The 15,573-nt window shown below is 34.1% G+C and overlaps 2 protein-coding genes across 8 annotated transcripts; one reads left to right on the forward strand and one right to left on the reverse strand.

Annotated features, from left to right (window-relative positions):
• The first annotated feature begins 1,116 nt into the window (after positions 1-1,116).
• On the forward strand, positions 1,117-6,282 carry LOC140980084 (protein TRANSPORT INHIBITOR RESPONSE 1-like). 7 transcript variants are annotated; one of them, XM_073445767.1, is made up of 5 exons: positions 1,134-1,257; positions 1,787-2,365; positions 3,956-4,448; positions 4,631-5,409; positions 5,746-6,278. In XM_073445767.1, the coding sequence occupies exons 1-4, from the start codon at positions 1,205-1,207 to the stop codon at positions 5,384-5,386; spliced, it is 1,881 nt and encodes a 626-aa protein (XP_073301868.1). In that variant the 5' UTR covers positions 1,134-1,204; the 3' UTR covers positions 5,387-5,409; positions 5,746-6,278. The 7 variants fall into 7 exon arrangements, with proteins under 7 accessions (XP_073301890.1, XP_073301896.1, XP_073301868.1 ...); XM_073445789.1 differs by having other exon boundaries at positions 1,117-1,273; positions 1,805-2,365; positions 4,631-6,281; XM_073445795.1 differs by having other exon boundaries at positions 1,131-1,273; positions 4,631-6,281.
• A 1,899-nt stretch (positions 6,283-8,181) lies between these two features.
• Positions 8,182-10,408, reverse strand: LOC140980125 (vesicle-associated protein 4-2-like). The gene is made up of 7 exons (XM_073445816.1): positions 10,028-10,408; positions 9,509-9,579; positions 9,235-9,316; positions 8,976-9,094; positions 8,646-8,723; positions 8,438-8,557; positions 8,182-8,362 (listed from the first exon to the last, which is right to left on the reverse strand). The coding sequence occupies exons 1-7, from the start codon at positions 10,284-10,286 to the stop codon at positions 8,297-8,299; spliced, it is 795 nt and encodes a 264-aa protein (XP_073301917.1). The 5' UTR covers positions 10,287-10,408; the 3' UTR covers positions 8,182-8,296.
• Between the last annotated feature and the right edge of the window lie 5,165 nt (positions 10,409-15,573).

Here is a 15,573-nt window from a genome sequence, read left to right on the forward strand (position 1 = left end):
TGTAAAACACATATTTCGTTACCTTCGTGGTACAACTGATATGAGGTAATTTTATTCGACAAAATCAAAGTCTTCTTGAGTTGCACATGCAGATGCATGATATCTTTTTGATTCACATAAAGATAAATCCCATATAGGTTATGTGTTTATACGAGGAGACACTGCTATATCATGGAAGTCGATGAAGCAATCTTTAACAATGATGTCATCAAATTACTCTGATATCATTGCAATGCATTGAGCAAATTATGGAGTGTGCATGGCTGAGATCCACGACACAACATATTCAAGAATCATGTGGGTTGCCAACAACCAAAGATGGTCCGACAGTAATATTCGAAGATAATGATGCTTGCAGTGCACAAGTAATATGAAGTACTTATATCAAATGTGATAGAACATAANCAGAAGATGCAAAATACTAATTCAAGGATTGTTGTTGTATTGTGACTAAATATGTTCAACTAAGTCGGCACGAAGTTGGTGATGCACATGAGTGTCACGTATTTCGGAATTTGTTCGGAGATATTCATGAAATCCTCGGTTTGAGCCCTGGACGGGTTGTGCGGGTTCGTCACATTCATCGTTCCAACGGCTATTTTGCAACGGCTATATTCACCAAAGGATACTTTAAACAAATACATTAAATAACATTAAATAAGTAACAACGTTTAGCGACGGTTTGTGAAAATCCGTCGACCGTCGCTAAATGTCCAATTTTTTTGGACGTTCATAAAATATAAAATATAATTAAAATAATTCAAAACACATGGGGCACACGTGTCAGAAAATCGGCGACGGTACGATTTTTGTGCAATTTAAAAAAAAAAATAAACTTACACATGAACGTTATAACGCTCATTCACATTGAAAAGTGACACCTCTTTTAACACCCACTGTGGTGCCCTTATATAAGAGCTTGAAATCAAGCGACCATATGGATTGAAAAAATTCATAAATTGCGACGGGTGCCAACTTGGCAGCAACGTGGACATCACACGACGGCGGAGGTTTGGTGGCTCTCCCTCCAGCTGTTTGTCGACGTCAGCTAACGTGGACGTTCTAATAATTAAGCCCTTTATGTACAGGACGTCACTCTTGAGTGTTCAGGGTCCGTATATCTATCGTATGTAGACTGCAAATTTATTATTATTATTTTTGGTTCCTCGTTCGAATAATTGGGGTATTTTATTATTTTCTTGCTATGTTAGCAAGTGGGTTGTCTGAGCTTTTTCTTTGGCTCTTCAGCTCTTCCAAGTATCCCAACAAGAAGGTAAGCCCCCTAAGTCTTTTTATTTATTTATGGATTCTGTTTTTTCCTGGCTTTTGTTTACTTTATTCTGTAAGCAAATGGATTACGTGGTTTAATTTTTCTTATGATTTCCGCATTCTAGGTGGATTTCTGATGCTTTTGGGTTGTTGGGTTTGTGTTCAATATGTTTTTGCTTCTGCGTGTGTTAGTGTTCTGATGAATTTGAAGCTTCTGCTTTTACACTTTTCTTGACCAATATATTCCCGAGCAAGGTGAGTTAAAGGATTTGAGGTTTCCAATCAAGAAGAAATATTGGTTTGTCAATGTAAATTTTAATCTTTCGTCGTTATTATTGGACGAGTTGTTCTTTACTTTTCCACAGATGTTGTCAATTAATCCCTCTTATTTTCAAGATTTTTGATCTGTATTATTTTTTGGTCAAGTTTAGGATTTCATATTCTTATGGTTTGTTGCATTATGCGATAAACATACATTTATATGAAATGGGTTCTGAATTTTGTATATGATTGTGAGAGATTACAATCTTCTCAGCACCCGAGTCCCTATTCAAGGAGCCCATTTGATGCGCATGGATCCAAACCCCAAGAAACCCAATATTTCAACACCAGATTCAGCTATCTCGAATGGATCAACTCACACTTACTCGTCATTCCCTGATGAAGTCTTGGAAAAAGTTCTCTCACTCATAGATTCACACAAGGACAGAAACTCAGTCTCCCTCGTCTGCAAGAATTGGTATAATGTAGAGAGATGGACAAGAACAAATCTGTTTATAGGCAACTGCTATTCTGTATCTCCTGAGATTGTGGCTAAAAGGTTTCCAAGAATTAAAAGTGTTAGACTAAAAGGAAAACCTAGATTTTCTGATTTCAATATGTTACCCAGAGATTGGGGCGCTGATGTGAATCCTTGGCTGGTCATGTTTGCAAAAGTTTACCCTTTTTTGGAGGAGCTAAGGTTAAAGAGAATGACTGTCAGTGATGACAGCTTGGAGTTCTTGGCTAAGTCATTTCTGGGTTTCAAGGCTTTATCTTTGTCAAGTTGTGATGGTTTCAACGATGATGGGCTCAATGCCATTGCCACTCATTGCATGTAAGAACAGTTTTTAGAAATGTTTCTTCTTGTGTGAATCTTCGATCTGTGTTGTTGGTTGCAAAATTTATTTGGTTTTCTATAAATGTTATGTGCGTGTATTTGCATTTGTTGTCTAGCTATAGATGCTGACTAATCGGATTCATTCAAGATTTTCTTTCGTCTTGGCAATAATTAAGGGTCTTTACTGTGCTTTTAGTTTTTGTAGAACATCGGTGCCTTTAGTCCATCTCTTTTTAGTGGGATCATATGAAATTATTAGTTCCATTGAAGCTGTTGATTATATGTTTATGCTTGATAACGTTACATGGTACTTGTATAATTCATGACATTTGGCTTAGGAAAATGATATTGGAAAGTCTGTTTACCGATGTGGCTGAGAAATAAATGAGGTTGTTTTGAGGTGGGAAAATTGATTCTGAGGTGTTTCTCCGTTTCTCATTTGTTTGTTTGTCCATCTGTTTGCTGTGGAAAACAGATGAAAATTCTAATGGAAAATTGAAGTGTCAGCAAACAGATGAATTCTAATGGAAAATTGAAGTGCTCCTGCTTTATATTTTTGTTTCAAATCTTTTGATTTGCTTTTTTGATGTGACATCTGACTTGTTGCTTTGCCTTTAATGGATAGAATGACCTTGATTCAACTTATCCCAATGTTCATTGGTCCGGAGAGGCCATGTTTGATTTGAATGTGACTTATGGACTGATTTTTTGGTTGAATATTTAGAAATTTTACATGATTCGAAGATTCATTGTTCTTAGGTCTCAGAATCTCACTATCGAATTCCTTCTTGGATTAAAATTTTCAGTTAAATTTAGGAGTATTAATGAAAATGTTTCAATGAATGTTTATGCCGTTGCATCTCGGTGACCTGACCATATATGACACTATTTGCAGAACTCACAATTATAAATCTTGTTTGCTAGTACTTGCATGACACTAAACTTTTTCCTGAGTATCTCTTTCTCGTGACAATTGCTGGCATTTATTGAGATCTACATTTTTTGATGCTACGGTGGGTGACGAGGGACTGTTTTTTTTTTGGGGGGGGGGGGGGTGAAAGCAGCTTGCTTATTCATTGTTTATTTACACTGCTTTGCATCCTGTTTTTGATTTAGTTGTTGGATTGAAAAGTGTTGAATTCATCTCTCTTTCCTTTTCATCACCTATTAACTTGTCCCAAATGATCAACTCTTGCTTAATATCTATGTGAGAGATGACAATTCAAAAGCAGACAATTCTCTATTTGTATTTTTTGCCATTTGCATTGCTGCTGCAATGTTATCCCTCATTGCAAATAATGCAGGCAGATGAAATTTATTCTCGAGAGAAATTGGAATGATATGCAAATAGAACTCACTGATGTAGGTGCCCCCTTTGACTTTATCTATGTTTGGTTGACAAGCGATTGTAAAAAAATATATGAATCATGAGAAAATATAAACTAGGGGACACTTTAAATTCACCAATTGCTGACAAATGTTCAATATTTCCAATTTAGTTTCTTTTTGTGCCCAAATGGCATTTTACATGTTCTTGTGTTCGGTTTTTAATCAAGAAAAAGTTAAACACGTGCCTTTCTCTTCTAGGAACTTGACAGAGCTCAACATACAAGACAATGTAACTGAGGACATTGGTGGAGGTTGGCTAAGCTGCTTTCCAGATAACTTCGTCTCATTAGAAATACTAAATTTTGCTAGCCTTAACAGTGACGTAAGTTTTGATACCCTCGAGAGGCTTGTTAGTCGATGCAAATCTTTAAGAGTTCTGAAGGTCAATGAGAGTGTTAGCTTGGAACAATTACAACGGCTCCTTACACTTGCTCCCCAATTAATGGAACTTGGTACTGGCTCTTTCATGCAAGAACTTACGCCTCGCCAATGCGAAGATCTTGAGATTTCTTTTAGAAATTGTAAAGACCTCCATGCTCTTTCGGGTTTATGGGAAGTCACCTCTCCCTATCTTCCCGCACTTTACGGAGCTTGTGCCGGTCTAACTTTCTTGAACTTAAGTGATGCTGCTCTTCAAAGTGTCGAGGTTTCAAAACTTCTTGCTCACTGCCCCAATTTACGACGCCTTTGGGTAAGAAATTTGGATCAAGATGGGTTTAGTAAGTAATTAGCATTGAATGAACTTTCTCAATTTGATTCTCAAATCTCAATATGGTCAAACAGCTGAATCTGTTTTTGCATTTGCCTCTAGTTTTATGGATTTACTCTCATTTACTTATTCCCATATATACCTATCATTTTGTTTTTATATAGGTAGTCGATACGGTTGAAGACAAAGGGCTTGAGGCTGTTGGATCCAGCTGCCCCTTGCTCGAAGAACTCCGAGTCTTCCCTGCTGATCCTTATGACAGGCATCATCGCCATGGGGTGACAGACTCGGGATTCTTGGCCGTCTCTCGTGGATGTCGCAAACTCCACTATGTCCTCTACTTTTGCCGTCGGATGACTAATGCCGCTGTAGTGACCGTAGTCCAGAACTGCCCCGACTTTACTCATTTCCGTCTTTGCATAATGAATCCTGGCCAGCCAGATTACCTCACAAACGATCCTATGGATGAAGCATTTGCAGCTGTGGCTAAAACTTGCACTAAACTTCGGAGGCTATCAGTTTCCGGCCTTCTGACTGATCTTACATTCGAGTATATTGGGAAATATGCCAAAAATCTCGAGACTCTTTCCGTGGCTTTTGCTGGCAGCAGCGATTGGGGAATGCAGTGTGTTTTAGAAGGTTGTCCAAAGCTAAGAAAGCTCGAGATAAGAGATTGCCCATTTGGTAATGCTGCGCTTCTATCTGGGCTCGAGAAATACGAAAGGATGCGGTCTTTGTGGATGTCTGCCTGTAATTTAACCATGAAGGGGTGCATGCTGCTAGCAAGGAAGATGCCAAGATTGAATGTTGAAGTAATCAAAGACGAGGAAAGTGATGACAGTCAAGCTGACAAAGTTTACGTTTATCGTTCCATAGCAGGGCCAAGACAAGATGCTCCTCCTCTTGTTCTCACTCTTTGATCACACTAAATAAAAAATCATTGGTCAGTATAATCTGCCTTTTTGGTCGAAGAAATTTCTTTAAAATATACTTGATCATGTCAATTCTCAGTTGTCGACCACAACAAACCATATTAAGTCTACTATTTGTGCTAGGGGTGGATCCAACATGAGTTGAGTGCGGCGATCTCCCCCCCTAATATTTAATATCTTTGAAATATCACATTATTTTGCTAAACGTGTGTAAGTTTCGCCCTGCTAATTTCCTTCGAGTCCTCACTTTACCCCTTAGGATTTTACCTCGTCCTCTCTCTTGAGTTCCTGGATCCAAATACCTGCTGTCATTTCTAATCATAAATGTTGTATGCTTTTGATTGCAGACTATGCACAGTCAACAGCTCTCCTTTGTGCTTGGTTAGGAGTCGGATCAATAAAGCAAGCGAGTTGAGTAGTTGTTGGGAAAAAGGCTACAGATCAGTTTCAATGAAAAAAGCAAACAGATTGTGACTACCGAGGTGAGCATTATATGTTGATGAAATTTTGCCACGTGGATTCACAATCTGACATTTAACTGGGGTTCAAAACTATCCCGGCAGCCGAAGCTTTTATTGTTATATCCGTCAAGTTCGTTCATAAGTGGTGCCCCGGAATTATCATTTCGTTCTAGAGAAGCACATCACCCGCCTCCCCCCGGCCCAGATGACTGTTCATTTCTTTGCTGTTGTATTCTTTGTGGTATAAATCTCTAGAAGTGTATGTAAGAATGATTTGAGTTAGAAACTATGCATATTGGGTGTTCAATTGCCTACATTAACTGTGGCGTGTAGACAGGCGAGTTTCAGTTTATATGCCTGTTGTTATCAAGATTGCATCTGATTCGTTCATGTAAGAAAATATACAAGAGTTAATTGTCGATGGTCATATGCCTAAAGCACGTAATGAAACATGGTTTTCGAACACATCATCGGGAAACGGGCGCAAGTTTCCCGTTGCTCGACCATAATTTCAAGCATTTCAATCATAGTTCAAGCTGGAGGCGGGTATGGACAGAATTTGGTCATACCTGTCTGATTAATGAATAAGGTTGAGTTGGAGAACTTTTTACCTTTAGTTGAAGTTTGATTAGTTCTCAAAATCAAGCTTTTGCAGTCTGTGGCACAGACTTTAGAACCTGATGGTCTGAGTCGATACTCAAAGGCCATTTGGTTGGCAAACAATTTCGACTTTGAGCTCTGAATCTCTGATGTATAAAATAGTTGAGTTTTCATCTTGCTCCAGTCGTTTGCCCCCTCCGATAAACACTATGCTTAGACTATAACACTAATCATGAATCATACTTATTTTTCTGTATTCTTATATTTTTTTTTAATTTGAATTTCATTATGCAAAAAGCACACGTCATACAAGGGTGATAAACAATACCATACATCATACTGAAAATTATGATAAAAGAAAATATATATTTATACGGTGTCGAAATTTTTGGTATACCGCGTTTCAATATATCGAAATTTTCGATATACATAACTAACATATCGATTATACATAAATTTTGCGTTATATCTAGATTTCAGTACAGTATCGATATATATCGTTTTATATCGAAAAAAACTTTATATTTTTAAATTTATAACTTTATTATTTAAAAATATTATATATATTTATATTGTTTCGATATTTCGATATATACCAAAATTTTCAAATTTCGTAGTGTTGTCGTACCGAAAACTCCGGCATCTTTATCATATCGTGCTAGAATCTTCGGTGTATTGAAGATTTCAATAAATTCGATATTTTTTGACACGATAATCTCGATATACCAAAAATTTCGATATTTTTTCTCAATCTACGAGAAACTAGTTTAAGTATAAATTTTTAACTTATCGTTTTTCTAATATCATGCTTTAAGTATAAAAGTGATTTTTTTTTCTGAAATAGTTTTTATATAATTTATTTGTAATAAAAATTAAATAATATCACAATATTTTTAAATGCACTTGCTAACCAACTGTTTATAGGAAATGTAATTATTTTGGGATAATTTTTTCTATAAAATTAGGAGAGTCAAAATCAGACACGACCCACCAACCCGACATGATTCAATCCGAAAAAATCAAGTTTGAGTTTGGGGTTTTCGGATTCATGTCAGATCGGACTGGACCCGATAGCTGACCCGAAAAAATGATCGGGTTGGGTTCGGTTGACCCGAAAATTTTAATTTTTTTTAAAAAAATATAATTAATAAGTATTGCCTACATTTTTATATATTGTATATCTGAAAAAATATTTATTATATATTTATATCATAAATTTTCATAATGCAATATTTATTTTGAACATTTTTTATTTTCTAAACAAATGTTTATTTGATTTAGTAAATATATTTTATTTTTCAACAATTAGATTTTCAAATTTAAATTCTGAGGGAGATTTTTTTATTATGTAATTAAATTAAATTATATTATATTTTTTAATTTTTTTTAATTTTCTTTAAAAAAATTTAAAAACAAATCGAAATCGGGTTAATCGAGTTGCTCGGGTTGATTCGGGTTCGGGTTGAGTGTTTTCGGGTTGGCTCGAGTTCGGGTTGGGTTGTGTTGAACAATTTTTGAATAGTACTATTGCTCAACCCGATCCAACTCACCCGAATCACCATTATATAAAATATTATGTTTTATTTCATTATGCTTTATTTTTTTAATAACCGTCTTTCAAAAAACAATTTGGTATATTTATAAAAACTAAATATAGTTTACTCGAGGAGTATAAATATTAATAAAACAAAGCAAACAAAATATATTTTTTAAAATGATATATTTAATAACTTGTTCCAATTATTCAAAATAACTTTATAAGTACATTTATGCATGTATGGAAATTTAATTTAAAGATTCGACATACAACAACAATAGAAAAAGTAGAGCTCGCGACTCATATTGAATCTATCCCTTGTCCTGCTTCTTGTTGTCGAGCCAGGTATTTTTCTCTTCTTTCTTTCTGTATAACAGAAGACGATGTCAAAGATCAGACGCATAAGACAACATATGATGTTCTAAAATAAGCTTGGCTCACCCATTCATCGATGACCAGTCCTTCTCCAATAAACTTGGGACCTGTATCTTCCGAGTCTTTCTTACGGGCCACAAGTTCAGCCTCAGCTTCGGCGAGTTGACGCTTTAATTTGTCAAGAGCCTTTAGAAGCAAAGCTTAATTTTGATCAGCGTTTCCATTAAAAAACTGATCTATTAGTGCATTCAGGGGGTAGAAAATCTTTTCTCACCGGATTAGGACGTTCAACATCTAGAAACACAACCTTGAGTATCTGTTCCACAGCTACTTGATCCTTCTGCTCGTCAAACTTGGCAAAGACAAGACGAGATGGATCAAAACAAATTGAAATGGAGTTCAAATGGACCATCATATGTGCGAATTTTGAAGTAAATTGAAACATTGTTGTCTTAATAACATAACATGGCTTGAACAAAAAGTGCCAGTTTAAAACTCAAAGCTTACGGTTAGAGACAACTGTAAAATATCAAATATGTATCCAAAGATACATAATGCAACAATAAAGACAAGATAATGTTAATAAGGAAGGAACTAATCGAACCATTTCTGGTATGTAGTCCATTGGTTCATTCACTTTCAGGCTCATGATTTTAAACTTCACACCGCTTTTCTGATTCATTGGCTTTTCATTGTTTTCGGGATGCTCTACAAACTTGAATACTGATGGAAACATCCAAGACAAAGACAGAGACAGACAGATCGGCAAACATTAGTGAAGTCTTCCCCAAAAGAAAAAAATATTTCTAAATCATATTCAATCCATAGTTGAAGAAGAACGTGCAAAGTCACTAAAAAATTACCAGTGGCTATGATGCTTTCGCCGGGAGCAAGAATGGCCCCAGGAGGACGCATGAAACAGCTCTTTGGTGCAGTTGTTTGAAACTGAAGCAAACCAACAACAAATACCAGCGGGAAGAAACAATTCGATACTATATAACGTCAGCAAATGACAGTGAATATCAAAAGAAAAAGCATCAATGAAACCACTGATGAGACAACGAATTAGCATATCAGCTTAAAGAAAAAATGAGATAAAGAGGGAACAAATGGAAAGCAAACGCACACTTGGCATACCTTGAAAGCTACATGAGACTTGCTGATATTTTTTATCCTGATTGCACTTTGGACTTGCTTGCCAGGTTCATCTGCCAGTAGCAAAGAAAAAGAAAAGCAAGTTCTAACTTGAGTCTCTTCAGCTTACAATCGTGCACTTCTAAACAGTGGATTAGAAATCGATGTTCAACTCGGAACTTCGCAGGCGGTTGAAATTTTAAAAAAAATTACCAACTTCAGTTCCCAAATTCACTCCCTCTTTCTCAATGGAAAAGTTACACACACAAGATTATAACTTTCCTTTCAAAGATTCTGCATCAACTAATCATATTAACGCTTTATCACAGAAGGACAACAACAAATCATGTAATCACATGATTTAAATTGTATATGTCCAACAAAAGAAAAGGACATGTTAAACTTAGTGAACGAAATCGAACATTTCCCCAGTAAACTAGAATCAATCAGCAAGCATAAGAACACTAGGACCAATTGTAAATCAAAAGAAAACATGAGTCAAGGATAGAGAGAAGGTCGGACAAGGAAAGTAAAGCTTGTTAGTGGGATCGAGCTTCAACCGACGCCGTGTCGGGAGAAGAGATCTGGCCGCCAAAGATACCGAGCTTCCACTGCTACCAGCTGATCCCTCCGCCTGCGGGCGAACTCTATTGTTCCCGTGACCATTATTCTGCCGGTTCCGGGAGAAATTTGACGAAGACGAAGGATTTCGGAACGGAAGCTTGAACAGCCCAAAAATTTTCCCGTCTTTAGACGATGATTTTACTTCGACGGTTTCCATGTTATCGTCGGAGAATTGATTTGATTGCTTTTGGAAAGACAACAGATGGTGGAACTGGTTGACCAAGAATATAGTGATGTCGCCGTGTTGACTTTGAAAATTTTGTTCTTCTTACGTCACACCGCGTTTGAGACAATTTGGATTCACTTTAAAACCAAGAAAAAAACGAAAATATTTTCATAGTCAAATCAGATTTGGAATGAAATTGCTGGTTTTGTTATAAGAGAACTCCTCTGGAATTGCAAATGAAATCAATTTGGATGCCGTACGTAAATAAAAAAGAGTAGGTGTCTTGTGAGACGATCTCACGAATCTTTATCTGTTAAACGGGTCAACCCTATCGATATTCACAATAAAAAGTAATATTCTTAGCATAAAAAGTAATAATTTTTCATGAATGACCCAAAATAAGATATATGTCTCACCAAATACGACCTGTGAGACCGTCTCACATAAGTTTTTGCCTAAAAAAAATTATAGTATTCTAGGTTTCTAATAGCAAGTAAATCTTAGAAATAAAATAATTTATTATAACATATATTAAAAATATTTAAATTTTACATCCGTATGTGTTTGACCTAAAAAAATACAAATTTGTCGAATATGTTATCAAAGCCGAAGAAGTTAGAAAATATTATTAGCTCGTTATGGCAAGAGAAATATCAAAAGAAGAACTCAGCTCTAACACAAATACTTGCAAATACTTTAGTTTTTCAAATTCTCATCATCTGTTCGTATTGGATTCATGTTTATTTCAATTTCCACCGTTTGTTTTCATCATACAAATTTGTTCAAAGATGTTTATTTCAATTCTTAATGATTTAGCTAGTGCTATTAGAACAGACTAGAGAGACATATCAGTCCACAACCCGTCACAACCCACCATTAGGTGGAGCAGGGACGGGCCAGCACGTCATAAAAAAAACAATTTGAAAAAATCAAACAAATTTATGTTCATTCAATATTTATCAATCATTAAATTGTCATTTTTGTTCAATCTCTCCCCTCCTTTTATTCATCAATTATTTCAAGAACATTTGATCCTTCACATAATTCTGATTTGTGTTTGTTGTTACTTTGTGGTGTATAGAAACATATATTCAGATATCAATCAATAAATTAACTAAAAAAATAAAACCCTAATATGACAAGCTAGCTCGCCTCGCCTCGGGTCAGCCCGTCTCAACCCGCAACTCAAGCAAGTTCAACCCCCCAAATGGGTTGATTTTTCTTCAACAAAGTCTACCTATTTTATATGGACAGTTCTAGATTTAATCATGTGTCCATCTCATTTAAAGAATTTTCAGTCACTTTTTCATTAGTTTATTCGTGAAATCACATCGAATCAAGAAGAATAGAACCAACTGTCAAATCAAATATTAACATTGTTTGATATTTTAGAAATTAGATTTTGCGTTTATCGCATTCAAAATTCTTACTTTGAGTATGTAGCGCGTCCGCAAAATTTATTAAATGGTTTTTTTTCCAAAGAATAAGAAATTGACGTATTTTAATATGAAATTATATTTAAAATGAAAAATTATTCAGAAGATTAAAATGAATTATTTCTTTGATGATACAATCACACATGTACGATCAAATTCATACGAAGAACCGTGGTCTTGAGAAATAGTGAATATTTTACAAATCACGATCCTTTATTTTAAAATATTATCATACTTTTAAAAGTTTTTTTTTAATAAAAAATATCATGCTTTTAAATTCAGTCAATTTTATTACTTATCTTTATAGTTGTGTTTGGCCTAAAAGTAAACAATTCGTGGTCAATTAAATTAATTAGTCAGATTGTTGAATGTGATGGTATGGACCATTTGAATCTGAATTTGGGTGAAATTAAGTCAAAAGAAAATTGAAACACAACTTCTCACTCTCCTTCAAGGTAGTTAGTCTTAGTTCAACTTCAATTTTTATTTCTATGTAAATTTAAAATTTTTAATGATATATTTTTTGAATTTTAAACAGTACTTTGGCATTAATCACAAAAACAAACCATTAAACTCATTTCGTTTCTTTATTTTATGTATTTAACATGTTTCGTATTATTGTTGTTGTTGTTGTTATTATACTCAAATTTTAACACTTAATATTTTATATTTAAAAGTTATATGAAAATTATGTTTGATGGTAAAACTTTTACGTTGAGATTTAAAATTTTCACTTTTATTATTCTTATTATTGTGATAAAATCATATAAAATGTCAAAAATCTATATTTTAAAATTTAATTATTATAACAAATTTATATAAAATATATATTCTACCCATTTATAAATGCTAAAAAAACTTACTCTAGCTATTGTAAATGCTACAGTATAGTGATACAATTACTTAAATCTTCAAAACTACATAGCTTGTTTATATATCTATTCAATTTCTGGACATTAAAGCTTATACTTAAATAATAAAAAAAATATTTTGCTTTTTCCACTTTAACACTAAATTTTTTTAATCATATCCAAAAAAATAAACCATGTGTTGGAACATTTTATATTCACAATCTTGATTTTGATGTTAACAAAACCTGTTGTTTTATTTTAACAAGTTTATTTAGTACGCAGAAAAGCTGAAAACTAATCAGGTCCCGAACTGATCAGTTCTCGAGCCAAAACTGAAGTTATCGAGATCCAACTGATTGCCAAAACTGAACCAGTCCAAACTGACTTTACCAGACCAGTTCAGAGCATCCATTGTGACTGATCAATTCGCATATCACAACAAGAATATCAAATAGAATCCAGCTAAGCACGAATATACAAGCTACAAACTACTTCACAGACGAAGGTACAATAATAGACGTTGCAGCAGAGCCAAAAGAGGAAAGCTTCCAGAACAATTGTCAGAATGAAGAGACATATCATAAGGAAGTACATGCAAATACAACAGATATTATTATAGAGTCTTTATGTACGGTCAGCTAAACGACTATAAATACCATATCCAAACCATTGAAGAAGAAGCGGAACTACAACAAAATATTAGTGTGTGAAGAAAACAGAGGGCACACTCATTTCATATCAGCTTACTAGAAGCAGTTAGCAAAGTTGTGTGAGAACACCTTCATGTTGTATTGATTAGATCAGTTCTCACACATTAACACTCACATATACAGGGAGTTGAGCTTATTGTTTAGCTGAGTGAGTCTTCACACAAAGGCATTAAACATTGTGTTTCTAGTCTTGGCAAAAGAGACGTTAAATATTATGCAGATTGTCAGGTGTTGCCTGCAATCTTGAGTGTTAGGAGTTCTAACTGGGTGCTGTCTTTCTGGAGTGGGTTTGTACAAGGTGTTGTATAAATCAAAATCTTCTAGTGAATCCTACCCGGGGTGGTAGAATGGGTGACGTATGAGCAGCTAAAATCTCCGAATATCCATAAGCATATCTTGTGTCTTTAACTGTTTAACTATTGTTTTAAAACTGATTTGATCAGTTCAGCTGATATCAGTTTAACTCTTCCCATAACTAGACTGATACAAGCCCATACTGATCCCCCTTATTTCAGTTTACACAAACTAAAAACTTTAAACTGTTCAGTTTTCTTAACTAATGATTATTTCGAGTGTCTTCCGCTTGGTTTAAAAACCAAACTCGATTTAATTAATCGGTGTATTCATTTTAAAAACACAAGCTATTGCAGCTTATGGAGAATATTGTGTTTGAAGTACCTTCAAGGGTGTCAAAACCGATCCTTTATCATGTTTCTTCAAGTATAGAGCCTAGATATCTACTTTTAATGTGAATCAAAATCACATAAAAACACGATACCATAAATCGTAAATGAAATATTAAAGAAATGATATTTCTCTCAACAAATAATTGAAATTCAACATTTTTATTCCAAATGAACAAAAGACAAGTTCTAGCATTGTAGTCCAAAATCTCGAGAAGATATCCCCAAAACATCAAGGTTTCCAAGCATTCTATATGAAATAAATAAGATTTGCAACAATTAAGTACTACTCCATATAACAGAAGTATTCAAGTAATCTAAATGTGTACAGACAAACTTGGAAAAGTTATTACTTGGATTTTACATCAGATTTTGACCGAATTCATTAAAATTGTTATGCAATCCATGTTCCAAAATAATCAGTTTGTGATTATAATATCAGTAAATTTATTTATGTAGCCTACAAAACAAAATTTATTTACCGTCTGCGTTAGAGTGCTCAATAATATCATACATGTATGAAAGAAATTACATATAATACACAAATTGAATGGTGTATTAAATATATAAAGTATCGTTATTTTTCAAAAACAAATGAAAGTCCTTCTCGATTTTCATTCCAAAGCATCCATTTGATCATAACAAAAGGGATAGATAGTGTTCACATGCAATTCTAAATTTCTATTATCAAATTTATTAAATCTGAAATTTTATTTTTTTTTAAATAATAATAAAAATGATATGTTTCCAATAATGAGGAAATATTATCCATGGTTAGGTGACTGATTGGAAGGGGTTTGGACTCCATTTTGCTGCAGATTGACTCAGAGAGAAGAGTCTTATTCCCTTCTGGCTGGCAACTAAAGGCAGCTTACACAACCCGATACTCCTCAAACTGAATATGTCGCTTCACCATTTTAGATGTTCATTTTTGTAGAGTTTGGTATACTAATTCAAGCTTATCGTATAATGTGATGTCCATAAACTTGAACTAAAACTATAAATATTTTGATAAACTAATAAATAGGATGATACTTTCTCTCAAAGTCCTTATATAATTCGCAGAACCCGTCAAAACAGACTAGCGACCAAGACCAACTCGTTATTTGGATGGATTAAAAAATTATTAATTAACCTACATATTTGGAAGAATGAGGTGGCCCACAACCCGTTGTTTGACGGGTTGGCCCGTAATTTGGTCATGTTTAAAATTATCAACCTAATTAATCTATTTGGCGAGGCGATTCGACGGACTTAGCTTATTTTGATCCTATTTTGATGGCTCTAGTAATTTGTATGGAGTCGTGCATATAAAATATAATTAATAATTTTATAAAATGCTGAATAACTCATTTTCCTACTTTTATTTGTCTGTATATTATTATTCGATGTGTATATAATTAACTTTACAATTCCATAATATTTAGTGAAATAGTTCATATTTAATTATTAAAATTCATTTGCATTTCTAAGTCTTAGTAGATTAAATGTATACAAACTAATTCACTTTCTTATAGTACAATAAATTATTAATTTATCGATTTATCAATAATAAATATCTTTTTAAGTAAAATAATTTAAATCATGCCAAGTAAGAA

This window comes from Primulina huaijiensis, chromosome 1 (assembly GCF_012295235.1).
Source record: "Primulina huaijiensis isolate GDHJ02 chromosome 1, ASM1229523v2, whole genome shotgun sequence".
Taxonomy (NCBI): domain Eukaryota; kingdom Viridiplantae; phylum Streptophyta; class Magnoliopsida; order Lamiales; family Gesneriaceae; genus Primulina; species Primulina huaijiensis.

Bases quoted from the DNA above. Each gene is read 5' to 3' on its own strand.
- LOC140980084 (XM_073445761.1), top strand. From the start codon at position 1,205: ATGTTAGCAAGTGGGTTGTCTGAGCTTTTTCTTTGGCTCTTCAGCTCT. The intron at 1,258-1,786 runs GTATCCCAACAA...TATGATTGTGAG, and splicing joins TGGCTCTTCAGCTCTTCCAA to AGATTACAATCTTCTCAGCA. The intron at 4,449-4,630 runs GTAAGAAATTTG...GTTTTTATATAG, and splicing joins CCAATTTACGACGCCTTTGG to GTAGTCGATACGGTTGAAGA.
- LOC140980125 (XM_073445816.1), bottom strand. From the start codon at position 10,286: ATGGAAACCGTCGAAGTAAAATCATCGTCTAAAGACGGGAAAATTTTT. The intron at 9,580-10,027 runs GTCCGACCTTCT...TGCTACTGGCAG, and splicing joins TAACAAGCTTTACTTTCCTT to ATGAACCTGGCAAGCAAGTC. The intron at 8,558-8,645 runs GTGAGAAAAGAT...TTGCTTCTAAAG, and splicing joins ATGTTGAACGTCCTAATCCG to GCTCTTGACAAATTAAAGCG.